General features: G+C 48.6%; 10 protein-coding genes across 10 annotated transcripts; 5 read left to right on the top strand and 5 right to left on the bottom strand.

Moving 5' to 3' along the window:
* Positions 1 to 590: 590 nt before the first annotated feature.
* On the bottom strand, positions 591 to 4,813 carry FPRO_15654 (uncharacterized protein; the record flags this gene model as incomplete). The annotated part of the gene is made up of 2 exons (XM_031220002.1): positions 591 to 2,082; positions 2,139 to 4,813. 2 exons carry the CDS (start codon positions 4,811 to 4,813, stop codon positions 591 to 593), a joined length of 4,167 nt encoding a protein of 1,388 aa, XP_031085705.1.
* Positions 4,814 to 5,743: 930 nt separating this feature from the next.
* On the top strand, positions 5,744 to 10,994 carry FPRO_15653 (uncharacterized protein; the record flags this gene model as incomplete). The annotated part of the gene is made up of 3 exons (XM_031220004.1): positions 5,744 to 7,103; positions 7,154 to 10,480; positions 10,531 to 10,994. 3 exons carry the CDS (start codon positions 5,744 to 5,746, stop codon positions 10,992 to 10,994), a joined length of 5,151 nt encoding a protein of 1,716 aa, XP_031085706.1.
* Positions 10,995 to 11,538: 544 nt separating this feature from the next.
* FPRO_15652 (putative hexokinase) lies at positions 11,539 to 13,103 on the top strand (the record flags this gene model as incomplete). Its single annotated transcript, XM_031220005.1, has 2 exons — positions 11,539 to 11,644; positions 11,752 to 13,103. The coding sequence occupies 2 exons, from the start codon at positions 11,539 to 11,541 to the stop codon at positions 13,101 to 13,103; spliced, it is 1,458 nt and encodes a 485-aa protein (XP_031085707.1).
* A 1,414-nt stretch (positions 13,104 to 14,517) lies between these two features.
* Positions 14,518 to 15,492, bottom strand: FPRO_15651 (uncharacterized protein; the record flags this gene model as incomplete). The annotated part of the gene is made up of 1 exon (XM_031220006.1): positions 14,518 to 15,492. One exon carries the CDS (start codon positions 15,490 to 15,492, stop codon positions 14,518 to 14,520), a length of 975 nt encoding a protein of 324 aa, XP_031085708.1.
* A 704-nt stretch (positions 15,493 to 16,196) lies between these two features.
* On the top strand, positions 16,197 to 17,940 carry FPRO_15650 (putative manganese transport protein; the record flags this gene model as incomplete). Its single annotated transcript, XM_031220007.1, has 4 exons — positions 16,197 to 16,404; positions 16,469 to 16,707; positions 16,763 to 17,037; positions 17,088 to 17,940. 4 exons carry the CDS (start codon positions 16,197 to 16,199, stop codon positions 17,938 to 17,940), a joined length of 1,575 nt encoding a protein of 524 aa, XP_031085709.1.
* A 662-nt stretch (positions 17,941 to 18,602) lies between these two features.
* FPRO_15649 (uncharacterized protein) lies at positions 18,603 to 19,754 on the top strand (the record flags this gene model as incomplete). Its single annotated transcript, XM_031220008.1, has 1 exon — positions 18,603 to 19,754. The coding sequence occupies one exon, from the start codon at positions 18,603 to 18,605 to the stop codon at positions 19,752 to 19,754; it is 1,152 nt and encodes a 383-aa protein (XP_031085710.1).
* Positions 19,755 to 20,137: 383 nt separating this feature from the next.
* On the top strand, positions 20,138 to 21,409 carry FPRO_15648 (uncharacterized protein; the record flags this gene model as incomplete). The annotated part of the gene is made up of 1 exon (XM_031220009.1): positions 20,138 to 21,409. One exon carries the CDS (start codon positions 20,138 to 20,140, stop codon positions 21,407 to 21,409), a length of 1,272 nt encoding a protein of 423 aa, XP_031085711.1.
* Positions 21,410 to 21,656: 247 nt separating this feature from the next.
* FPRO_15647 (uncharacterized protein) lies at positions 21,657 to 22,658 on the bottom strand (the record flags this gene model as incomplete). The annotated part of the gene is made up of 1 exon (XM_031220010.1): positions 21,657 to 22,658. One exon carries the CDS (start codon positions 22,656 to 22,658, stop codon positions 21,657 to 21,659), a length of 1,002 nt encoding a protein of 333 aa, XP_031085712.1.
* Positions 22,659 to 23,359: 701 nt separating this feature from the next.
* On the bottom strand, positions 23,360 to 24,307 carry FPRO_15646 (uncharacterized protein; the record flags this gene model as incomplete). The annotated part of the gene is made up of 1 exon (XM_031220011.1): positions 23,360 to 24,307. The coding sequence occupies one exon, from the start codon at positions 24,305 to 24,307 to the stop codon at positions 23,360 to 23,362; it is 948 nt and encodes a 315-aa protein (XP_031085713.1).
* Positions 24,308 to 24,936: 629 nt separating this feature from the next.
* Positions 24,937 to 25,493, bottom strand: FPRO_15645 (uncharacterized protein; the record flags this gene model as incomplete). Its single annotated transcript, XM_031220012.1, has 2 exons — positions 24,937 to 25,355; positions 25,406 to 25,493. The coding sequence occupies 2 exons, from the start codon at positions 25,491 to 25,493 to the stop codon at positions 24,937 to 24,939; spliced, it is 507 nt and encodes a 168-aa protein (XP_031085714.1).
* Positions 25,494 to 25,910: the final 417 nt, after the last annotated feature.

A 25,910-nucleotide genomic window follows, 5' to 3' on the forward strand; every position in this document is an offset into this window, starting at 1 on the left:
ATTTCATGTTCTGTAACGAGGAACAATTGCCACTCCTTTACTACAGTCATAACCTGCTAGTGCTGATCTGCAAACGTCTGTGAAAACTTTCGTTCTCGTTACCCATGAATGAATTAATGGAGTTGTTATTAGGCCCTGATCCAATCGACCCATAACCTAGGGTGCCCTGCCCTGCACAATTTAATATCTTCCCCCCTCTGGGGGCAAGAAAACAGCGAACCCTAATATGTGGTGTCAAAATAAGCTCAGCAAAAGTTATCCAAAGCTTAGGCTATATTACCTAAGTCTCTTTGCCACTTAAGATCGAAGTCCTGTGTGTTCCTTCTTCCCCTGGCTCCTAAAATAGGTTGAGGAGACTCTTCGGTACAATTAAGCGTGGAGTTTGAGAATAGAATCTTCAGACAACTGTGACGAGCTTGACAGGCCGAACGAGGCTTCCGCCCCAATGCAAAGAGGTAAACAACAGAAATGTTTTTTTTTTAAAACAAACAATAATAACTAGATACCGAAGAGCGTGTTTAAGAAGAGACCTAAACTATTTACCTTGCTTCTGTATTCGCAACACCGCATATTACTTGTCGCACGCGGTTCTAGACTGGCTTGTCCGGTTTGTCCTTCATCAAAGGCTGCCTAAGCTGCAAAAATCCCTCAATAGCCGTATACGGACCTTTCTCAAACCCTGGCGTGAGTGGGTTCCCCTTTACCTCAATGCCAAAAGCATTATAAAGCGGAAGTCCACTCCCGCCCTTGTCATCCACAAATGGCTGCAGCCAACTCCACTCGCCTTCATCAAGAGCTGGCAGCGCTGCATTCCGCGCGGGCCTCTTCTTCACCGTCTCAGTAGTCAATGGATTCTTTTCGTCATAATCCCCTACATCTTGAGTGAGTGTAAGAGGACCCGCGTGGAAGAACGCTGTCATGTTTTGCATGGCATCCTGCCAAGTCCAGGAGGGAAGCTGAAGACTACGTGGTGGCAGGATGGAGGAGTAGCCGTGGATGGGAGTGAAGGGATCAAAGATGGCACCGAAGATTTGAAGCTCCTTTATCCGCATGTCAGCGTAGGCCTCGGGCTCCACAGGCTTGGTGTCATGGAATTGCTCGATCCAGTAGGGATTGAACTTGGGGTAGTTAGTCTTTGAAATGGGTGTCAAGTTCTCTGCCTTGGATCCTTCAGAGAAGTAAGTCTTGACTTTATCCAGCAGCAACTCGTCTCCTCTGTTATTGGCTGGATCCGGGTCCTTGTTGGCATCAAAGTACCCGACGAGGCCATCATACTCCCTAAAGAAGTCACCAAGCTTCAACTGAAACTTGTAGGCGTTTTTGTCATCATCATCTTTTGAGATCAGATGCATCAGCGGTTCCTTGGTGCTGTTACTCGTTCTAGTGCTTTGATTCGCCAAAGGCGCACCCTCGAGCTCCAGAGACCAACCCATGTTGGCTAAAGCCATAGGTCTACCGACGATGGAGCTAAGAAACTCAGCGTAGGCACTGGGTGCGGGAGCCATGTTGTCCACTGCCATGGATAGCATGTCCCAAAACCCACGAGCATATTTAGGATCGCTACCCATGCGAGTGATGAGAGCATCAAGTTGGGCAGTGTTTGCAACTGGTGGGAGAGCGTCATCTGGTTTGAACGGCAACCATTTTGGATCCTCTATGACACCGCCAGGACCTCCAAAGCGAATCTCGCGATAGAACGCACCGTTTGGGAGGAACAGCTGAATGCCTTGGTCGGCATAGTTCAAGACCACCCATCCCCAAATAGGATTTTCCCACTCAGTTGCGGGGCGCCAGTAGGGCTTAGACTTGGCAACATCTTCGTCGCCAGCGTAGACCACAAACGACGCGTTGAGACGAGAGTTCTGGTTGATCTGAGGAGGAAGCTGGATGTACTCACACTTCAACCCGTTGTTCTTCATCACAGTGTTTGCGACCGTGGTTTTATCCTCTAGAACGACGGGCTGAGGCTCATAATAGTCGCTGATGCAAGGAAATAGTGGCTTGGGACCATTCTTCCTAGGCTTGGGATCAATGGCAACAAGGGCCTGACCAAACTTGTCAATGACGTTGAACTTGGTAAACCTGAATTTCATTCAATTAACACGATGAGGTAAAGATATGGCGGACGTGATAAATACCTGAATTGACCATGTGTAGCAGGCTTAAATGGGCAAAAGTCGGCGACATTAAAATCCGACATCGAGGCATAAGGCGTAAGTGCAGAATTGTTCTGTATCTTCTCGATAGTGTCGGCTGAAAACCCAGCCAGAGGATACGTGGCAGCCGCAACTGCGGAACTGAGCTGTTGTCCGTCCTTGACGAACTTGTTTTCAGGCTTGATGTGCGTTCCTTGAGAAAGAGTAAGTAAACCCTCCGTCAATCCAGCAAGTGGAGCCGAAAGGAAAGACAGTCGATTGATGTTGTCAATCAATCTAGTCTGCTTCTCTAGCGGGATAGACTCTTTGAGAATCTGAGGAGGGGTATCAGCGAAGAGCTGTTTCACTTTGGCGTTCAGTGAGAAGCTGGGCTGGGGTAAGATGAGAACACGGCCAGACAAGATGCGCACATCATCAATAGGCTTTGGTTCGCCCAACGCCATCTTCTTCCAGAGAGGCGCCCCATCGTCAGCAGGTACACCATATCGCGTCTTCTTGCTGTCGGACACTCTGGACGCTTGTTGGTCCAACTGCCAGAACTCAAAGGGGACATGGGTGTATTCTATCTCCCACTCTGCATAGAGGGGAAACCATGGTTGACGGTCCTCCCAGCGATCTCTCCACAGAGTTTTGTCGCTGGTCGGTGACAGGTTGTCATGGAATTGAGGGCATACTTGGCCTGCTGGAAGATCCCCAGCTAGCTCCGTGTTACTGGGTAACAGTGCCCAAAACTCGGAGCACAGTTGGCCGGCATTCTTCAATGCTGCTTGGTCCGGAAACTTGGAAGCAATAAGAGAAACCAGGTCAGACAAGGTTGAAGGAATGGAAGTTGATGGAGACACTGTCTGTGGGGGAATGCGAACATTGACGCTGTCGTTGAAATCAATAGGCCAACCAGAATCAACACCTCCAAGTAGCACAGTAGGATCTCGGGCGCGGTAAAAGAAAGGATCAGTTCCGTTCTTGATGCCTTGAAGAGGCCCTCCTTCTGCCTGGCCTTCTTTCTTCATCACCTTAATCTTGGCATCAAGAATTTCCATACGCACGTTGAGGTCATCAAGCCTATCAGATATTGTCTTGACGTAGGCCTGATACCGACGATTCACATCATCTTCAGTCTTGTTGGTGACGTCTGTGACATACTTCCACCACAGGGAGAACATGTCCCAGCGATACTGCTCTGCTCCCCTACGACACGCATCAAGAAGAGACTGATGCTCGTTCAAGGTGCGCAGAGCGTCAATTGACCCTGGTTCAGGCTTCATCGGCTGTCCTTGCTCCTCTCCACCGGCGATAAAGTAGTGAATACCGCCCTTAGAACGATTGAAGCTCCAATTGTAAGAGATATCTTTAGCTTCTCGCTGACCTTCGACACCGTCATCTCTGGCATGTAAAAGAGAGTCGATGAGGAGAATGTCTTCTTCGAGTTGCTTGATGATCTGATTCTGTTCTTTATCACTTCTGGAGGAGCAGTACGTGATGAGGGCATCAATAGGGGTTGTTCCGACAGACAAAGCTGGGAGCTCATTGCTTCTCAGTGTCTTGCTGAATGCATCTGCAGGGACAGTGGCGGGCTTGTTCTCGTGATCCCAGTGGACATCATACAACGCTCCATGAAGGCAAATTCGTGCAGGGTCTTCAGATTCTAGCCATGATTTGGTGACACCTTCAATCCCACTTTCTTGGAGAGCCATGAAGATACCTTGAAGTCTCTGCTGGCGGGTGAATTTGTGTCGCCAAAGAGGATCGTTCAGTTCATCTCGATGCCAACCCAGAAGGTAGTAGCTAGCACTGGCCTTTTGCAAGAACTGTGGCTTCTCTGACGAACCATCATTGTACTGAAAGTTATCGAGCGTACTGAAGACGTTGGAGTTGTGAAGCTGGAAGTCTGCAAAAAGCTGGTTGCTGCTTCGAAGAAGACTGATGTCCACACGATGAGCAGACTCGCACTCGGACCAGTCTTCAAGAGGGGTCTTGCGACCGATGAAGACTTCGGCTTGTTGCTCAATATTGGTATCATCGCCAGATTTGACACCGAGAATGAAAGGGGAGACATCGACTTGGAGGTCATAGTCAGGAGGGATACACCCCAGCGCCCATTGGTAATCACTCTCAATGACCCAAGCCTGATACTCCTTGAAGTAAGGCTTTGCCTCAGCAGGACTAACACTGTCCAGGTCCAACTTCCGAACAATTATCCATCGAGTCGGCGGTTCAAGGAACTCAGGAGATTTGGTTGGCTCTGCTTTAGGGTCTGGAATGGGTTCACCCGGTGCCAGTCCACGCCTGAGACGTTCATCTTCTCTGCGTTCCTTAGAGACAGAATCGGCAGACGCTACTCCAGATCGATAGGTCTGGGGAAGAATCCAGTGGAGGTAAACTCCATGACGGTCTCTGCGAGGCGCAGGAGGTCGAGCACCCAGGTCAGTTAGACGAGGGTTCGCTTCTGCCGGGGCAGAGCAGTGGAGATCTGCATGGTTGAGAACATCGCTTTGGATGAGGAAATTGTCAAGACGTAGAAAAGTGTAGTTTGGTTGGGTGATGGGCACAATTCGTGCGTTATGGTCGTCTTGGGCATCGGTGTTGCAAACTGATGGGTTGAGGACGAAGGCTTGCAGTTGCAGAGGCACGAGCAATGGGTCTGAGTCACTATCCATAACGGCAATAATCTATTCACAGTAGCTTGAGTGTTGGAGGTTGCTCATGTAAATTTGGAGGAATTGCAATGAGTGCGGATTGATAACTATCCATCATGCCTGGTTGAGTCTCATTGCCCCGTTCAATTCCAATCGGTGATCCAAAAGTGCCCCGCAAGCCAGTCGACGGGCAAATTTCAGGCCTTCAGCTGAGATTATGCACGTCTTTGTGACTGTCACAGGGAGTGTGTTGGGGTGTTTGCATAACATACCCCGCTGTCGATCCCACAGCATCCATGTAATCGACCTCGTCACCACGGTACGGCCCGGTACAAGAGCCTGCGACATTCCAGATTCGGATATGCGTGCGTTTTTGTAGCTACTGTCGCAATGTGACGAGCTGCAGCTAGCAATAGTCTTTCTGAAACAGGAAATTGACAACGCCTGAAGGGAGCTGAAAGTGCTCTTGGCTTCCCGGAACGTCATAGAGGTCTAATTGAGCGAGACGTGTTGGCCTACCATTATGCAACCTCCAAGCATGGCACGACGCGGCTAGGTCAAGTAGTGATGTGATAGCCAAGATAAGCGTGCTATTTTTGAGTCGTCATTATTTCACATGAAGCTGTGCTCATCGACCCTCTGCACACAATGGAATTGGACCAAGAGAGAGATGATTATCATGGTGTCAGCTAGCCACTCGCTGAGTGAATTGACTTATTCCATTGCCGTCCGAGGGTAGCCGCTGGGAAACCCGCACTGAAAGCAGTAAGTAATGTCCCTCTGAATTTACGGGTATCTCGCTGGTCCCCAGCTTTTGCCGACCTCGACATTTCGCTCACTCTCCCAGTTCATAGCAATTCTACGAACTGGCTCTGATCAGCACCCCAAGTGATCGTTCCTCGTATCAAAGACACTGTTACTACACTACCTGAAGCCAAGGGAAGCTTCAATATGGGTTCCCGCATTCAAGACCTCATCTCCCGACAGGGTATTCCACGAGCTGGTGACCCGTCCAAAGCTCTGTGGAAGCCTATCTCCGCTACCGGAGGCTTCATAGTAGACGGGAAGTATAAGTTCTACGGATCCAAAGCCCCGGACCCTGGCGGCGATGATGCTCAGGTTCTGGACGAAGGATCCAACGTTGATAATTTTGTCAATCAGTTGTCTGGCAATTGCATCATACTCAAGACAGTTCCATCTGGCTCAGACGCTATAGATATCCAGCTGGACGCTAGTGATGGGTTGGCAACCTGGATGGGTCACCTTGATAGCCAAGGTCTTTTCAACCTGACCCTAAAGCCAAATCCTGAACCCGCCAAGGGGCCATGGGTCATCGATGCCTTCAGCTTCCAGTATAAATCACCTTGGGACATCACTTTTAGCTCCAAAGAGAAAGCCTTGAAATATTCCTTCCCACCTCCCGCTGAAACCTTCGAACAAGCACCTGGTCTGGACCCAAGTTCTCCACGAATTCCAGCACCTGGTCTGGAACCTGACGGCAACACACTCTACTTTGGACTAGATCCTGATAAAACCAAAGAAGACTTGCATTCTACCGTGAAGGATGTCTTTGACTTCTCAGAGTCTTCCAGGACACCGCCTGCTCTCGTTGCAGATTGGAAGACTACTCTTGTGGTACAAGATGCGTCTGCAGCTGGGAAGCGGAATGGTCTTTGGATCCGCCCTTCAAGGTCTTTGCAGACATCTATTCGTCTACAGTTCAGTCTCGATTCTGCCGACATTGAAACCTTCAATAAGACAATTACGTCAACCTTAAAAAGATTCACGTTTGACAGCCTCGATGTCATCTGCAAGAAAGCAGTTGTTCTGGCTGACACCGATGATGGCAATCAACCAGTGGCTCAGGGCAGCGTCATATTCCAAGCCAAATGCACCATCAAGCCAGAAGGAAAATCCGACGTGCCAGTAATCGCTGCTATCAGTTTCTACCATGGAAGCTATAACATCACCGTGCAGCTCAACACCAAGGACGCTTTTGAAGGCATCTTGAGCTGGCTGATGAGTTTGGTTCCAGATCTCGACTTGAAATTCATCAGTAAGTTCCTTGGTGATAACGACATGTTTGAGCAAAGCGGGATATACCCCCGTCAAATCAAGATTGGGCTCAGCTGTGATGACAAGGGACGAACCACCGAGTTGAAGAGCTTTTCGTTTGAGATTGAGGTTGCGGCAAAGTTTGGTACTGAGAAGACAGGAACGGGGAAGCCTGCTACGCCTACATTTCTCGTATCCTATGCTTGGATGGCTGATGGGCCGAAGTGGGGGAGCATCAAGGGAGAACTCTGGAACTGTGAGTAGCTTTTCATTTTCACAAGGACCTGTGCTAATTGATTCACCTAGGGTACGACGACTCGGTCATTCGTGACATGCAGCCAGAGTATGAAACGACCACGGATCTCTACCCGTTGACAGACACCCCTGCAAAGACACTCAATCTCATCAAGATGATTCCAGGCGTCGACATTGAAAATGTCCCAAGCACTGTTCCCACTCAGATCAGTAGAGCCTACGTCACGCTCAGTCGCAGCGGTGTCAGAGTAGGTGGTACTATCGAATCGCGTGCCTTTGAGTCTGAGAATCCACCATCAGTTCCACAGCTTGATCTTGGACTCCTCAGTATCGACGCTGGCTTCACCTGGGAGGGAAAAAGGGATTTCACGCTCACGATCGCTTTCTTAGCACGACTTCAACCAGCGCCGACGTCTGTGCACCAGGAGACTGCACTTCTGAAAGGCGGGATCGATTATAGCAGCGGGACAGGAAAATGGGAGCTCAAAGCCTCACTTAACTCACTTTATGCATCATCTTTGTATGAGCTTTTTTGCAAGCCGACTAGCGCGTCGAAAGACACGTCAACTGCTGATCATGTCATGCCGTTGATCGAGTCCATTCAGGTCAAGAGCCTTAATCTATCGTACCACTACCAGCCCGTCAAGGACGGTGAGGACAAAGGCAAGTCTGTTGGGTCCGCTTTTGAACTCGAGGGTATTCTCTTGGCAGCTGGCCTTGAACTCGATCTCAAGTTTCACTATTTACCATCGGGATCCTTCACATTCACCGCTGAGTTGAAGTCAGCCGAGGACAATGCGAGTGTCTCGGACGTTATCAAGGGCATTCTGGGCGACGATAGTCTGGAATTGCCCGGCTTTCTCGATAACATGGCGTTTGGCAACGAAAAGGATAGCGCTATCGATATCAAAGTCTTAGAGAAATTGCTCAAAGACGAACCAAAAGAGACCCCCGATGAAAAAGCCTTCGAGGTGCAAGCTGCGGGCGCCAAAAAGAAAGGCTCTTTCCAGTTCATCGCAACGTTGACACTGGGCAAAATAAAGTTCTCCTTTGTTCAACTCCACCAGTTGGATTGGGAATCAAAGGTTCCCTCGAAACGCTTCTTCAAAGCCTCCCTTACATCTGTTCCCACCATTGAAATCCCTTTGGTGGGAAATCTCACGCAGCCTTTTGAAGAGATGTACTTTATGTGGATCCAAGATAAGACGAACAAGAATCCTAAGCGAGAGCCTGGTCTTACTCGCCTGGACATCAAGAGCCTCGAAGATTCTATGCCGTTGACAACTAAGGACAAGTTCAAGGAGATGGATGACAGTGATCTTTTGATGAGCGCTGGGTCTCACTTTGGAGTCATTATCAAAGATTCGGAAGGCAAGTCTGTTTGCATACTGGACTATGACTTTAAGAAGAAGGCGGATGCTCCTGAGAAGCAGTCGTACTTTGCGCTCATGGCAGTGGAAGAGGAGGAGAGCGAAGAAGAGAAGCCACCAAAGGCAGATTCTGACGGAGGTAGTGCATCGGCGCCGTTCAAGAAGAAGGCCGGGCCACTGTCCATCAACAATATGTCGCTCAAATACACAGACCAAGTCCTCCGTATTGGTTTCGACGCAACATTTGAGCTTGGCCCAATTGGCTTTTCTCTCCTAGGCTTCACTATCAATCTCAAACTCACGTCCCTCGACCTGTCTAAGATAGAGGTCCCCAAGTTCAGCCTGGAAGGCTTCGCCGTAGCTTTCGAGAAACCCCCTCTCACGATTGCTGGTATCGTTCGACATGGAAACATACCAGGGCTGAACTACTATGCTGGCGGTCTCATCGTCGGGTGGGTTCCGTACCAACTCCAAGCAGCTGGTTTCTACGGCGAAGCCAAACCTCAGAATCGGGATTCTTTCGTTTCGGTGTTTGTGTTCGCTAGACTGGATGGACCACTTGTAACTCTGGAGTTTGCCGAAATCTCTGGTGTCACCGGTGGTTTCGGGTATAACTCAGAGATTCGTGTACCCAAGGTCGCGGAGATAACTGAGTTTCCCTTCATTGATCAGTCCCAACTCAGCGGAACTGCAGGTGACGCACTCAAGACTCTCGAGAAGCTTACGGATCCCCGGTCTGAGGCTGGAGGGTGGTTCACGCCGAGAGATGATACGTACTGGGCAGCTGCAGGCATGAAGATCGATGCCTTCCAGATGATCTCCCTCGATGCTGTTGTGGTCGTCATGTTTGGCCAATCGGTCAAACTGGGTATATACGCTGTTGCTCTAGTTGACATTCCCAACGCTAAATCCCCTGTCAAATTTGCTCACGTTGAGCTTGGCCTTGGTGTTACGGTTGACTTTGACTACGGAACCATGAAAGTGGAAGGCCAACTGTCGCCCAAGTCGTTCATTCTGGATCCCAATTGCCATCTCACTGGAGGTTTTGCCTTATACTATTGGTTTGACGCTACGCACGCAGACAAGTCTCTCGTCGGCAACTTCGTCTTCACTCTAGGTGGTTATCATCAGGCCTTTAGAATCCCAGACGGTTGGCCCAATCCACCGCGCCTAGGCATCAGTTGGTCTCTCGGAAGCCATCTCAGTCTGTCTGGCGAGGCGTATTTCGCCATCACACCAAAGGTCTGTATGGGAGGCGGAAGACTGCATGCAGCATTTAGCGCTGGCCCTATTGAAGCTTGGTTCGACGCCTTTGCCAATTTTCTCATCAACTATAAGCCCTTCTATTTCACATCTAATGCAGGCATCTGCGTTGGCGTTCGCTTCAACATCGACGTCTTGTTCATTCACACTCATATCTCGGTTGAGATTGGGGCGGACTTGTCTATGTGGGGACCGCCGCTTGCTGGGCGTGTGCATGTCGATATCAAGGTGGCCAAGTTTGATATCAACTTTGGCGGGAACAAGGGCGATAATAAGGCGGCTGATATCAAGGAATTCTACCACCTGGTTCTCCAGGCTAGTAGCCAACCAGCAGAGAGCCGGGCGGCAGAAGAGAAACCCGCACTGGTTGCCGAAGACGAAGAGGATATTTTGCCGGGAGATCCCAATCAAGGACATACGTTCCTCGCCACTTCAGGACTTCTGAACAATAGTTCTTCTCCTGATCGAAAACAGAATGCTGATTGGACCGTTCGAGGAGGATCTTTCTCGTTCGTCGTTGGATGTAAGATAGCAGTGCAAGATGTCAAGCAAGTTGACGAGAACAACAATGTAGTCAACTCAGTCTCGTCGAAAGGTCCTCCCATCTACGCCCGGCCAATGCACCTCAGAGAAGCTATGACCAAGTCAGAGATGAAGATCGAGATCGTTCAAGATGGTGTCGCCCGCGCGAAATGGGACATGACACAAGAGTACAAACAGGTGCCAACGGGTCTTTGGGCCAAGTGTAGGTGCAACGCCATTTCGTAGTGATATTTTGCTAACAAGATGAAACAGATGATGAGAGTCAAGATCCAACCAAGAGCAGTCAGGGTAATAACATCGATGATCTGCTCGACAATAATTCCGGTAGCTTAAAGCTTATGATGGGAGTCCTCATGCAAGGCCCACCAGCTATCATGTCTGAGGATACTCTCAAGGCTTTCAACATCCTTGCGCAAGGTGAGAGAGTCCTCAAAGCAAAGAAGCCGTTTCCAGAGACGGAATTACCCGAGGATGCCTGGGACCCCAGTAAGCCCAAGGATGGTGCCGAACAGTGGAAGGATGTGCACAACAACTGGTCGTCACCAGAGTGGAGCGACAACGCTGATGGAGGCAGTGACGTCCAGCAGACTTTTGTCGATTCTTGGTTTGAGATCTTTGGGTGGGGAAAGGCATTGTCAGGGTTAGGCAAGCTGCCTAAGCTTTTGGGAGAGAGGTTCGATGATTTGTACGTCGAGGCCCCACTGATCACCGTCTAATTTAGTAGCGTTTATGTTCAATTGGGGTATGATTTTGTCAGAATGTCGAAACAGGAAGATAAGATCAGACCAGCTAAACACAGTCATTACCATATCAATAACATTTTATCTGTCCAAGTCTCACAAGACAGACCATTGAGGATTTTGCCGACGCGAGTTCACTAGCAAGGATGTCCCAAAACGGTTTTGTCCCTGATGAGATCATACGCCAATGGCCTAGGGTGCCATGATAACCGGAGCCTTTGCGCCGGAGCTATCGGACCGGGCCTTTGGAACCACAACGAAGAGACTAGAGCAAGACAAAGCAAGTTACAGAACGGTTTTTAATCCTAAAGTGGATCTAGCGTCATCACGAGGTCACTCTTGGATGCGAATTGACAGCTGTAATTGCCCCGGTCCGACAACGGTGTTTCGATCGATTGATGGATTAGCGGGCGCAGATTGTAGTATATAAGCTTATAGGAAGCCTTCTGCCAGTGTTTGACTTTTTGAGTGTTTGACTTTTTTGATGGTGTTTCTATCTAAAATTTCAAGTGACGTAATAATGGCGAGTCTTCAAACATATCTACAAGAGCTTGAAAGAGAGTTTACGGTGGATACTGCTAAGCTCAAGCATATCACCAAACACTTTATTGATGAGCTAGATAAAGGTAAGGTTAAGTATTTCATGGCTGACGCAAGCTAAGATCATTATAGGGCTGAGTGTAAAGGGCGGCAGCATCGTGAGTCTCGGATTGTGTCATCTGACACCCACCAGCTAATCAGCAACAGCCAATGAACCCAACATGGGTAATGCAACAACCAACCGGCAACGAAACAGGAAAATACCTCGTCCTAGACCTCGGCGGCACAAACCTGAGGGTATTCTCCGTCGAACTGCCCGAAGAAAAGTCGGGCTTCAAAGTCAACCAAGTCACACACAAACTTCCTAAGGAACTGAGGACAGGACCAGCCGAAAGGCTTTGGGATTTTGTGGCTGGACATCTTGAGGAATTTCTCAAAACAGCTGATTTTGAAGCTGGAATAAGCACAGACTTGAGCTTCATCTTTTCATTTCCTACAACGCAGCGAACTATTGACGAGGGCATTCTTCAGAGGTGGACAAAGGGCTTTGATGTTGCTGAGTGTGAAGGTCGCGACGTAGCGGCATTGTTGAGACAAGCTATCGCGAAAAGGGTATGCATTATGCGTTCATGGTATGACCCCAACACTGACGTGAGACAGAAACTCCCTCTCAAGGTCCGAGTCGTGACAAACGATACAACCGCCACGATGATGGCCTCAGCATACATCAACTCCGAAACAGCCATTGGCTGCGTTTTCGGCACGGGTTGCAACGGCGCCTACCTCGAGAGATGCCAGTCCATCCCTAAGCTTGACATGGAAGGTCTGCCTGCCGAAGCACTCATGGCAATTAATTGCGAATGGGGCGCTTTTGATAATGAGCATGTTGTCTTGCCGTTGACGTCTTTTGATATCGCTATTGATGATGCGTCGCCGAGGAAGGGGCAGCAGGCGTTTGAGAAGATGGTCGCGGGGCTGTATCTTGGGGAGCTGTTTCGATTGATCATGCTTGATGTCAAGAAGAAGGACGAGACATTTTGGGAGGGGCAGAGTTTGGAGAAGATGCAGGAGCCGTATTTTATGGATTCGTCGTTTTTGTCGGCGATTGAAGAGTATGTCAACAATCTACCGTTCATAGACTTTCTCACTAACCATGGGTCTAGGGACACATCGACAGATTTCAAGACATCGCATGACCTGTCTGTCGCAAAGCTCGGAGTATCTCCAAACTTAAAAGAGCTCGAGTTCATGAGAAGCGTCGCGACACTGATAACAACCCGCGCAGCTCGTCTTTCATCAACAGGCGTCGCAGCGATATGCTTGAAGAGGAATCTCAAGACATGTCATGTTGGCGTTGAGGGATCTCTGTTTGAGAAGCATCCTCATTTCAAGCGAGAGCTGTCCAAAGCTTTGGGTGAGATCCTTGGTTGGGAGAAGTTGTCACCAACTGGCAAAAATCATGTGGAGTTCATCCTGTCACCTGGAAGTGGCGTTGGTGCAGCGGTTATTGCATCAACACTTACTAGAAGTAAACATCAAATCTGAAAATAATTAAACATTGGATATTTAGATAAAATTAGTCTAAACTTAGTATAAATATCAAAGAAGCAAGTCTAAATAAATAAATAAACTGTACTTACCCTGCAATTAGAGCCCTGGCGGGGGCCCCAAAAAAAAGAAGTATGCTAGAGCGGCCTAATTGAATATTTGACTCCAGCTGCCTCTGGCCAGGCTCTCAAGATATATAGATGTCACAGATAGTGGATTTTAAACATACTTTTGGAAGCTTACAGCTTGTCTGCCTATTTAATTTTACGAAACACGTAAACCCTCAAAAGTATCAAAGAGAAATTGCACCAAAACTAAGAATGAATGCTTAGATAAAGGCGCAATACTGTAAGTTCTGTACAGAGTGAGAATTATTATAGAAAAGATATCTATTATTTACATCTGTCTTTCGAGGTGATGGGCTATCATGGCGCGACTTGATTCGTCTGGAAGGAGATTTCTCCACTGACTCTCCCAGATTAGGGATCGTTGAACAACCCATCACTCCACTTTTAAGTTTATTTCATTCACCCTTCTATAGGGAATATGTCTGCCTTCTTCAACCCCGCCCGCTCTTTACAAAGGCTCTCCGTCTATAAGCGAACTCAAGCACAGATCTTAATATGCAGTCTCCAACGTAGGCTCTTGGAGACATCCAATCCTGGTGCCTGCGCCGAAGCGCCAGTGCGACTGATGGACAGCCAGAGACGCGAAATAGTCAGTTACACCTCATTCCCGCGTTCATTAATGGAAACGCTTTCCGATATGAATACGCATAGATCATAAACCACTGTTCCTTTGTAAAAGACATTTCAAAGATCCCATTTGGGGATGCATTTATTCCATCTAGCGACGTTGCTATAGCGCACATCTGCCGGGACATGGCGAGAGAGCAAAAGAGGGTGATCTTTGCTTGTGTTAGTACTCCGACCGACTCGCATGGCCAACTGCCAAGTTCCACCAAGGTCAGGCCACAACCAGCTTTTGGCCTCTACGTCCCATCCGATATTGCCGATGCTGCTACGATTCAATTCGATGAAGAGACAGAAGCTATAGTGCTAAAACAGAAATTCTACATAAACGAATTCTTTCCTTACATGCCTCATAAGCATATAAGTAGAATGCATGTCAAAGAATACAAGCGCCTGCAGCAATGGGGACTGGGCCGAAAAGGGTTTTTGAAGGGGGTAAGGTGGACAGTGGTGCAGAAAGTCAAATCTTATGTAAGGGGGTACACCCGCAAAGAGAGAGGCCAGCTTACGGATGAAGAAGTTAAGTCGGTGATGAGATCATGGAAGGATGGCAGCAAAATGCCGGATATTGAGTTTTTCCAATGATAACTAGACTTGGTTGCCTTTCGACTTGAATATTTGACCTGAACTGAGTTGCAGTTATCAGAGTCCTTGCAGAATCAGAGCTTGGTCAAATATCCAACCGCGCACTTTATGATATCTTCGATCTCATCGGCTTGCTTCCATAGATCATTGTGATCACCACTAGCTTTCATCTCAACAATCTCGAGCGTTGACGTCTTTCTCAGGTGATCCTTCATAAGCTCAGTCTGGGCATATGGCACAAGACCATCTTCCTTGCTCTGGGCGATGACGACGACTTTGCCTTCAGGCCACTCTGCACTCCAGTCTGTGACACTAGTAGGACAGATGGCCTTCCATACCGCCTCGTCATTGCCAAATGCATTTTTCGTAAAGTCGGTATACAGTGGCTGGAGTTGTTTGTGAGATTCTGGTGGGTTGCTGATAAAGGCAGCGAGATCGTAGAGACCGTTCAGAGGAGCTATGACCCTTGGCTTCTTCACCTTCTGGACCGAAATTCCCTTTGCAGTACCTAACCAGTGATCGGGGTTCATCAATGTCTGAAACGTCATGGTAGCACCGCAGCTGTGGCCTGACAGGACATAATCATGAGCTACTCCAAGGTCATTTTGCAGAAATGAGATGGCCGTGAGTAGAGCGATTATGTGATCAGGATGCTTAGCTTGTCGAGCAACATCAACAGGCTCCGAAGAATCGCGAGGTGGTGCGGGATGCGTAGGATGATTTGGATGGCTCGAAAGAGGATAATTGATTGATGATACTCCTGCGATAGGTGTTCGTTCGTCGCTCAGAAGTTTGAGGGCAGTAGCTTCGAAGGACGAGGAGTCGACGAGTGGATCTCGCCATGCCCCGCCGTGGATATAGATAACCCAAGGGCCTTTGCCTTGAGGCAACACTTCTGCTGTGGGGAGTGAAGACCCTCCGAAAGATTTTGGTTGCCAAACATCGAGAGTGTGTAGATAAGTTGCGTCTTGTGTGTATGGAACACGGCGTTTATGCCACGTATCGCCAGAATCGACCCATGGAGTTGAGGACCAGAGCTGTGACGTCATGTTTCCGACCAGAGCCGATTTTAGGACGTGAATATTATTCCAAGTCTTTTTACTGATTCAGAAGCAGGAAGAGAGATACCAAGCGCTTTAATGATCATTGGCAAATTTAACAAAATAATTACAGAAATACCCCGCTGACTTGTTCGTTGGCTCCTAACGGTGCGTGTTATCCGCACTGTTCGGATACGGACATGGAGAGTGAACCGTTTCCGCTTAGCCGACTCGCTCCGAAATCGTGGGTGACTCGGAAGTGGAATTATCCTTTCCGCCTTCTCTCCAATCATCACTCATTGAATCTCTGCAGCTCTTTTTACCACATGATAAGATAACACCTGTGTAATTGAATGCTCATCTAGAACCTTAACAATAAAATGGATGATGATTTTGCAGTGGACGAGGATGAGTCTGTCATTCTTGACAAGTTGGCTTCAAAGATGAATCTGTTTACAGTGAATGAATATGCATTGGATATCACCATGATTCTCTACGATCAAACCCGTTTCTAACCCCAATCATGCATCCAGCATCACTCCTCATCACAGCCATGCTTCAAGCCCTTCCATGTTCTTAACAGGGTTCGTCACCAAAGTCGCGTTGTCTCACGACGGCACGTGATCTCAATATAGTATAGCGTGTTTCCATTTATTTTTTCACTCCTGAGAAATCGATCCTGGTCCAATACCAAGACCGCCAAGGCCACCATCATGTCCTCAGCCAACCAGGATGAGCAAGGCGCCGAAGACAGCCAGACCCGAGTAAATAACCCAGCGATATTGCCTACAGAACCACAATGTTCAACGTCGCCTAGAAGAGATTCTGGTACTTGCCTCTCGCGCCTTCAACGATGCAAGAAGGCGTTACTCAAGTTCTTATCCTTCATCGGCCCAGGCTTCATAATAGCTGTCGCTTATAGTAGGTCTTGCTTACTACATACCCATCTTCATTGTATGTTCATGGCTTACAAAGGTTCTGCTAGTTGATCCTGGAAACTACTCAACAGACATCGCCGCCGGAGCCTCTTACCGCTTCAAGTTGCTCTTCATCGTCTTGTTGTCCAATCTCTTTGCAATCTTTCTCCAAAGTCTCGCTATCAAGCTCGGCACTGTCAGTGGACTTAACCTAGCCGAAGCCTGTCGAGCGTTTCTGCCTCGGTGGCTTAACATCATACTGTACATATTTGCTGAAATCGCCATCATCGCGACCGATATCGCCGAGGTATGCCGTCTTCGGGATATTCCTCTAGTCATATTTACTAACACCAGGATCCCAGGTAATCGGCTTCGCAATCGCACTGAACCTTCTCTTTCCAAAAGTCCCTCTTGTCGCAGGGTGTGCCATCTCTATTGCAGATGTTATGGTGATTCTACTCTTCTATAACCCTGATAAGTCTATGCGAGGTCTGAGGATATTCGAGTACTTCATTCTGTTCCTGGTTATGGGAGTTGTGATATGCTTTTGTATTCAGTTGTCGTTGATACAAAACACTTCAGTTGGCGAAGTCTTCAAAGGCTATTTGCCATCGAAAAGTATCGTTGAGCAACAAGGGTAGGTCCTCCATCATAAATTATGTAACCAAGGTATTCTGACCATTATAGATTATATCAGGCATGCGGTATCCTAGGCGCGACAGTCATGCCACATAGCCTTTACCTAGGCTCAGGCATTGTCCAGCCTCGTCTACGCGAGTACGATGTCAAACGAGGGCTAGTGCCTCCCCGCCCATCCCCAAGTAGTGCATCGGGTAACCAAGTCTCGGAAAAGACCTACTACATCCCATCGCTCGAAGCTATACAATCCTCACTCAGGACTTCCATCGCTGAACTCGCCATCGCCCTATTTACGTTTGCACTCTTTGTTAATTCAGCTATTCTAATCGTTGCCGGTGCGAGCTTATACAAGAACCCAGACGCCGTTGACGCCGATATCTTTAGCATACACGATCTCCTCGCATCTTCAATCTCCCCTGCGGCGGGAATCCTGTTTGCACTGGCCCTGCTGTTATCTGGCATCACGGCAGGTATTGTCTGCACTATTGCCGGTCAGATGGTCAGCGAGGGTGCTCTCAACGTCAAGATGCGTCCCTGGTTACGACGATTGATGACAAGAAGCATCAGTATCACACCAAGTATCATTATCGCTGGTGCAGTAGGCCGGTCCGGTCTGAACGCTGCCCTCAACGGCTCGCAGGTGGCGTTGAGTATCGTGCTTCCCTTTGTTACAGCGCCTCTTATTTACTTCACGAGCAGGAATAAGTTCATGACCGTTAGATCTGGTCCTGCACGACTGCAAGTTGAAGGACAACCAACGTTGATGGCAGGGCAAAGGAATGACGGGGAGGATGTGAAGATGCGGAATGCATGGTATACGACGGCTGTCGCAGTTGTAATATGGCTGATTATTGCTATTATGAATGTCGCTAATCTGGTGTTGCTTGGCAAGGGCCAGTAGAAAAGTTAGCGAGCATAGTAGCGCAAGACAGCGCATCCCTTTTATAGACATTTGGCAGACTCGCCCTTAAGCAAGGGAATTCAGATAATTTTACATAGCGGCGGGCTGTCTCGCGACTTAACCGTCGAATGGATAATGAATGCAATGAAGTTCCAAGACTCATGATACTGCAGCTAGCAAGTACAACACACCGTGCTCACGCTACCATTATCCTATGCTGTCTCACGTCTTTTTGATCTGATCGCGAAGCAGTGAGTGGTAATGATGCCGTGGAATCTTTGTGATTCATTGTCGCTGCGACTGCACTCTGTATATATGACTCTTACTCTAGGAGCTAAACCTTTAGTGTGATGGTCGATCACCCATCTCGAGCTATTTTAGCGTGCGATATCGTATCTGGATATCAAGTATCCAACGGCTTCCCCACGATGATGAAACAAGATGATCTGCGTTGGGGTATTAAATTTCCAGGACTTTGGTCTGGGGAAGATATGGAATTATGTTATCCGGGCTATTCGGGCATCAATTGTATCAACGAGAAGAGCCATTGCAGCGAATCAGTGACACGGCATTCCTAATATATAAACTCACTGACTTCTAATGTACTCTTGTTAGTATCGATTTCCCTTTATTCAATTAACATTTTGCTACTTTCCAACAAGATGCTTCGCCCACGATTCTCCGCCGCTCACCACTTTACTCTAGGCATCTTTGGATGTCAATACCATGCCGACACTCCAAGCACCGAGAAGCTGGAGCTGATCGAAAAGTTCGACAATCTCATCAAGGCTGCCAGTGTCCCAGTCGAGCGTTTAGAACAAAACAATATCCCCTCCAGAGTATGGATGACTTACTGGACCTCACCTCAAACCTTCAAGTCATGGTGGGAGAGCGACGCTACGAAAAGCTTCTGGGGATCGCTCCCAGATGATGCTGGCTTCTGGAGGGAGTCGGTTTGCCTCCCTGCGACTAGAGCTATGCATGAGTGCACAGGCGAAAACCCAGTTGGGTTTGGTCATTGCGGAGAACTTGTGCCTCTGACTGAGAAGACTGGGTATTGGGGAGCATATCGTTCTCGTATGACGCCTGACTTTGAAGGCGACACCTTCAGTTCCTCTTCGGATGCTTGGCAGCCTCCAAAGCCTATGGCCGATAAGATCCGTCGTGGAAGAGCCCAGATTACCAAGTTCCCGGACAACCTCTGCATTGTGATCGAGGGACAAGACTACAGTGCTATGAAGGAAAAGGAGCGCGAGTACTGGGGGGAGAATTTTGATGGACTTACTAAGCAATGGGTCACCAATGTTGTGACAGCAGGAATGGAGAAAGGAATGGTATCAGCAAGGGCATGCCACGCGTTTGCGGGAGAGAAGTCACTTGGAGCAACAAACGGCACGACCAATGGTAAAACCAATGGCTCGTCAAACGGTACAACCAGTGGCACCAATGGCACGCTCAATGATGGTATCTTCCCAGGCCTTGACTACATCCGCCAAGCCCAGATCCTGTACTGGACCGACCTCTCCAAGATGGAGCACATGGGCCGATGGGACAAAGGCCACGTCAAGCTGCGACGTAACTTCATGTCAGCATACGGCCCCGGCGGCGTGATGCAAGATGGCGAAATCCTCCTCTGGGTCGATCTCGGCATCATAAAAGGCGACGAGATCGATGCCGAGTATGTTGGGTGCTACGAGGGTACAGGGTTTCTCGCGTTTGACAAGAGCGCGATGTTCGCGAGCACGAGTGTCACTGCGGCTGAGCTACCGCCGATTTTCGATAAGCCGATTGCGTGTCAGCCAATAGAGTGGTAGATCTCATGCACAGTGAGACGGGTGTGAGGAGATGTTATTGGGTGACGGGACATGCCGCTTATTCGGGACCCGAAAAACTAGAGATACTGTGTAGAAAACTTGGTGATTGCGGCTGCATGAGGAGATGGAGTGCGGTGTCGGTATGCACGTTCGGTATCTTCTTATCACACCGTGAATAAAGCCCTCACGTCAGATGGCTGGCGACGCCTGTCAGAAGCATAATCAGGAATGAGGATATCAGGCTGAAGAACATGTATATATAGCTATAGTAGTCTTGGCATGGAGAGAGAATCTATAATAATTGTTTTTATATCGATTTCCATCTAACATTGCATCTTAGACAACATTTAGTATCTTACGATTATCACGATCAATTCTTAAAAATGGCTTCAGCAAACCATTCCAACCTCTTGCAACTGGCACAGACTGTTCAGCAGACCACGGAGACTATCGTGAAACATCTACAGGACACCAAGCAGCTGGAACCGTCCTTTGATCAGAAAAGCAACGCCATCCAGGGTGATGCCGATATTCACTCCACCAGGATTCAGCTCAACGATGCAGCGCAAGACCTTCTGCGTCTTATCAACGGCCCAGCCAATGAATACCGCTCCTTTTACATGAGCCACTACACTCTCGCAGCATATCAAGTTGCTCTTCATTTCAAACTTTTCAGACATGTCCCTCTCGGCAGCAAAGTCAGTATTGCCGGCCTAGCTTCCAAGGCCGGTATTGATGAAGGTCGATGTCGTAGGGTGATCAAGCATCTTGCAACGCAACGCGTCTTTGAGGAAGTCGAGCCAGATGTATTCACTCACACCGCTAGCTCTGCTCTCATCGCACGGGACAGTGACATGGAAGCCATTCTCTGGATGCAGTTCGACGAAATGTTCAAAGCAGCTTCTGACGCTGCCAAATTCGTCCAAAATGATCTCAATGGCTCCAAAGACGCTGATTCACCATTCGCCACACGTCATGGCAAGCCACCATATCAGTTCTACGCCGATGTGCCTGAGAAGGGCCTCAACTTTGCCAAGGCTATGGCTGCGCTGACTCAATCGGACCGCTCGGTCACTGCACTTCGCGATGGTTTCCATTGGGACAAGCTTGAAGCTCCTGGAAAGGTCGTTGATGTTGGCGGTGCAAGTGGACATGTTTCCATGGACCTGGCAGCCGTATTCCCCAATCTGAGCTTTGTCGTTCAAGATGTTAGCCCTGAAGCTCTTGATGACGGGAAAGCTAAGTTGCCATCCGAGATTGCAGACAGGGTGTCGTTCATGCTACATGATTTCTTCAAGGATCAGCCTATCACCGACGCCAACGCCTTCTTCATGCGTCAGTGTCTTCATAACTGGCGGGATGAAGACTGCATCAAAATCCTTCGAGGTCTTGTCCCCGCGCTTGAGAAATGCAAACCTGGCACTCCTCTTCTGATCAACGAGGAAGTTTTGCCAGAGCTGAATGAGGTTTCAAAGTATCAGGAACATCTATCGCGACAGTGCGATATGTGTATGTTTGTGGTTGCTGGGTCGAAGGAACGGACTAGGGGTGATTTCGAGAAGCTGCTCAAAGAAGCAGATTCCAGGTTCAAGGTCGTCAAGGTTCATAGGAATAGCACAAGCACGATGGGTCTCGTCGAGGCATACCTTGACTAACAGGTCTCATTCTTGTTTGCTGAGGAAAGTTTCCCAAAGATACATGCATAAGATACGAGTGTCAAAGTGTCAATAAGTCCTCAAAGAAGGAAATATATACAATCAATTTACGCAAAGTCAAGGCTCACACTGTAGCCAAATCATTCTTGTAAACGCAACGGGATTTACAGAGTATGATAGAATAAGTAGGATCAAGCATTACCAAAATAGTACAACATGCAACTCAATAAATTGCCAGCTATTCGATCTACAATGGTCTAGGATCCACACTCTGCAAAGTCGGCGTAACCTTTCCAAACAATCCCGTGTCCTTATCAATGGGCACCTTATCAATCGTAGTCTCCCTATTGTAGCCATTTCCATCTGGAATATGGAATCGATGGTACGCGATATACCACTCATCCGTTCCTGGAATGTTGATGATGGAGTTATGTCCCGTAGCAAGAATGCCCTTAGATTCATCCTTCTCCAGAAGAACACCACGGTATGTCCAAGGTCCAATGGGGTTATCTGCTGTAGCGTACCCAACGCGATAATTCTCTGAGCCAGTATCGTCGATGGAATATGTCAGGTGGTATGTTCCTTTGCGATAGTTGACGAAAAGACCTTCGCGAAAATTCTGGAGTCCTGTGATTTTGTGCCAGCCTGCTTTGAGAGAGACCATGTCGTCGTTTAGCTCTGCGACAATAGGCACGCCATTTCCCCAGTAGATATACCACTTTCCAGTTTCGGGGTCTTCGAAAGCAGCGGGATCGATAGCCTGGTTGCTGACAATCTCCTCATCGGAAGTTCCCTTAATCATAGGCTTATCCTGCGCTTTCCACGGCCCCTCGGGGTGATTTGCCACTGCTGCACCAATACTCTTATGCCCATCACTCACAGAGGGGTTATTTCCACTGTGATAGAAATAATACTTGCCCCCACGCGCTGCGAAAGCAGGAGCCCAGGCATTGCCAGTAGCCCAAGGAACATTACCATGGGTACCATTGAGGGTAAGAAATGGCTTCTCGCTCTTTGTCCATGATACGAGATCTGGTGATTTCCACCAGTAGAAGACGTTGCCGCCCCAGCCTTCGAAGCCGTCAGTGGTAGGGAAGATGTAGTACGTCTTGTCGACGATGGCTATGTTGGGGTCCGCCCAGAGACCAGGAAGGACGGGGCTGTCGCGTTTTGTAAGGGCGAGGGATGAAGCCTCTTTGAGGGTCAGGAAAGCCACGAGGAGATGGCTGGGGAACGATAGAAGACGCATTATATAATATCTCAACGCAGATTCGTAAGGTATGTTGCTCTGTTCATTTCATCGCGAGCAACGGCGACTTACACGGTCTATATATCGTCACAGATCGCCAAGCGTCACCATTTCCTGGAACCATTACTCATTTACCAGTTCTCCGGCCCGTCACGGACCGAACAGCTTCTCCATGGGGTAAACGAATCGTTCCTGTAATTCTATTCGTGCGCAAAGTCAAGATTCTTCCCCCGCATTGACTCTGGGGGATCGGCGTTGCGGGGTGCTTAAGCGCTCGAGTCATTGGGTAAATTAGCTGGGCTCGTGTAAACCTCCAATGCTACCTGCCGAGATCGTGGGGCGACTAAACCACGTTTTGGTCACGCGGTGGGACGATCCTCGGCTTGGTTCCTGTTCATCCCTAGTGTTGAAGGGGAGTCCGGGGAGCGAAACTGGCTGGAGAACGCTCTTGAGATAGCCGCTCGAGTCATCGCTTTTTTGTAAAAACACAACTGGTGCCTCATTAATACCCACCATGATTGACACAAGGGTCTGTACACTATTATAAGAGACGTTTTGTTGCTGCAGATTCATGTGTTTATTCGTGGCAGACGCCATGCAGTATATATGTAGAAGTTGAAATATTTACAGATGCAATTCATGCACAGACAATAGATTCCAGCTCATCGCCACAACGGATCAACCATCTCCCTTTCAGTTCCCTAGTAAGCAACAGGCCAGCCATTGTCATATCTGAGCAAGTTGATACCCAAAAGCGCCGTGCCAGCGTTATTGTAATAATGATAAACAAGAACATCGGCATCATTATCAGTGAAGACAGCATTATGTCCCGGTCCATGGATAGATCCATGACTAGCCATAATCTCCGTTCCTCCACCAGACATCATCTGCTTGCCGGCCTTGTCAACATAAGGACCGGTAATGCTGCTCGACCGTCCAACCATGACACGGTAAGTGCTAGCAGCACCCTGGCAGCACTTATCGAACGACACCCAGAGGTAGTAAGTGCTTCCGCGCTTGGTGATGAAGGGAGCCTCGACAGCGCCTTCGACAGAGGCGTCGCGCTTGGCGAGGGAGTACATGCTTGATCCGGTGCGCTTGCCGGTCTTGGGGTCAAGTTGGATGAGCTTAATGCCGGACCAGAAGGAGCCAAAGGATAGCCACCATTTTCCGTCGGAGTCCACGAAGAGATTACCGTCGATGGCGTTGTAGTCGTTGTTGTTGTTGGACTCGATGACGACGCCTTGGTTGGTCCATGAGCCGGAGGCGCCGGTCTTGCTGGTAGCGAGGAAAATGGCAGAAGTGCGCTGACCGAAGGAAGAGGCGGAGTAGTACAGATAGTACTGGCCATTGTGGTAGGAAATGTCAGGGGCCCAGAGGTTCTTGTCACCCTTGGTATACTGTGTAGTCCAAGGCGCACCATTGGGGAAAACAGCTCCTGCATCCTTCCAAGCCGTTCGATCAGAAGATGTCTTGAGGGAAACGTTATCTCCCGTATGAGCCAACAAGTATCCACCGCTGGGAGTCTTGACGACGGTAGGATCGTGAACACGAGTATCGCCGGTGACGGGACCAGGGTTAGGATAAGCAGCGTTCACGCCGCTGAGCGACGCGACGGCGACAAAGCCGCTGACAAGGAGTTTCCACATTGTCGATAGAGTTTATGAGTAATGACAAAGATCATCGTGCTTGAAACAAACAGACATTGCGGTGATCTTATAGCTGCGGCTTCCTCGGCATTCGGTGTAGGTACAGTAGGTCCTTAATAGTTTCAGCGGGCGCTGAAACAAGGCGGACCAAGAGCTTCGGGGAATATTATTCCATCGGTGTAAGCGCACCACGGAAGAATTGTTCGGCGGAGCTTCTCGGTCCGGTCCGAATTGGGCACGCTCGGCCGGTAGTTGAGAGTTCAGGGCATGGGCTGACAGATGGTTCACCGCTGGTAAATGACGCGAGAGACTACGCCTATTGTTACGTCTCGTATTTTTAGGAGCGTTTGTATATCGGTGAACTTAAAATTTCTCGGTTTTTGAGCATTGGGGATGTGATGCAGGGATGAATACGCGGATGAGTCCGAGACTGCCAAGAATGGGATGAAACGGGATGGGATAGGGGGATCAGCTGCGGGTCCTCCCAAGCCTTGAATTTCTGGAGATAATCTCTGAGAATTGTGTTTATCGGAAACATTTGTGGCAACCATTAGACGGTGATAACATTTTTATTAAGGACGTCCAATCAGATCATGGCCGTACCTCCGAATGGAAGACATCTCGCTTATTTAGCTACGTCGAATTCCATTCTGTACAAGCGGTTTCATAGTGGAAAAGGCATATCGCGCAATCTTCCAGCTTCCATCCTGCTTCTTCAGAATAAACAACTCTTGGTTGGAATGAGGTTCTGAAGCTTGAGTCTGCAGCATAGTTTTTGTGCCCTCCGCTGTTGTCCTTGCGAAGGCCCATTCCGGCGACATCAAAACAATCTCATCGATGTCAAAGGTGATTGTCAGTTGGATGCTGTTGAAGATGCGTTCGTAGGTCTCGCTGAGAGCTTGGGTTCCTGCGCTGGCGCTAAAGTGGGGAGGCATTATGACGCCATCGCTGGTGTAGAGTTCGACTGTTTCCTTGGCATTTCGTTCTTTCAGAGCCGTTCCGTAGGCGTGTAGAACAGAAGTGATTGCTTCTATGTCAGATGGAGGCACTGGGGAATGTCAGCTTCCGTCCTCATCAGAGAGGTGTAGGGTAGCTCACTGTTTTCGGACGTTGATTCTGCTTGCAGACAACCTTGAGGCTTCCTGGTAAATGGAGGAACGCCTATGATAGAAAACTTGTTCAGCATGAGGTTCTAGCTTTCTTAGAAGTGACTTATTCTTTTATATCTTTTTCTGCTCAACTTATCTATCCTGAGCCGGAAGTGGGGGCTCCACAACCTGAGCTATTGATCAACTTCGAGAATGGGGAAGGAAAATATACATTAATGATAAGAAAGATACTTTGTACCTAAAGAGTTTGAGAAAACTAGAAGTGGGATCTCAATCAATCATAGCGCTATGCTTATTACTTGTCACCTGTAAACTGGACCGAAATCCTGCTAGAGTGGCTAAGGAAATTTGGCAGAGCAGCTTGGCTAACGTAGAAACCAAGGGAAATTTTACGAACTCACTACTGGCAAGAATACTATAATGGAATTTTTTCTGAGATGCAGCAGTTAAAGACTTTTCCTTCTGTGTTCTTCAATGTGGATATATAGTTGCTA

The sequence above is a fragment of the Fusarium proliferatum genome (genome assembly GCF_900067095.1).
Source record: "Fusarium proliferatum ET1 genome assembly, contig: FPRO_scaffold009, whole genome shotgun sequence".
In the NCBI taxonomy this organism is placed as follows: Eukaryota; Fungi; Ascomycota; class Sordariomycetes; order Hypocreales; family Nectriaceae; genus Fusarium; species Fusarium proliferatum.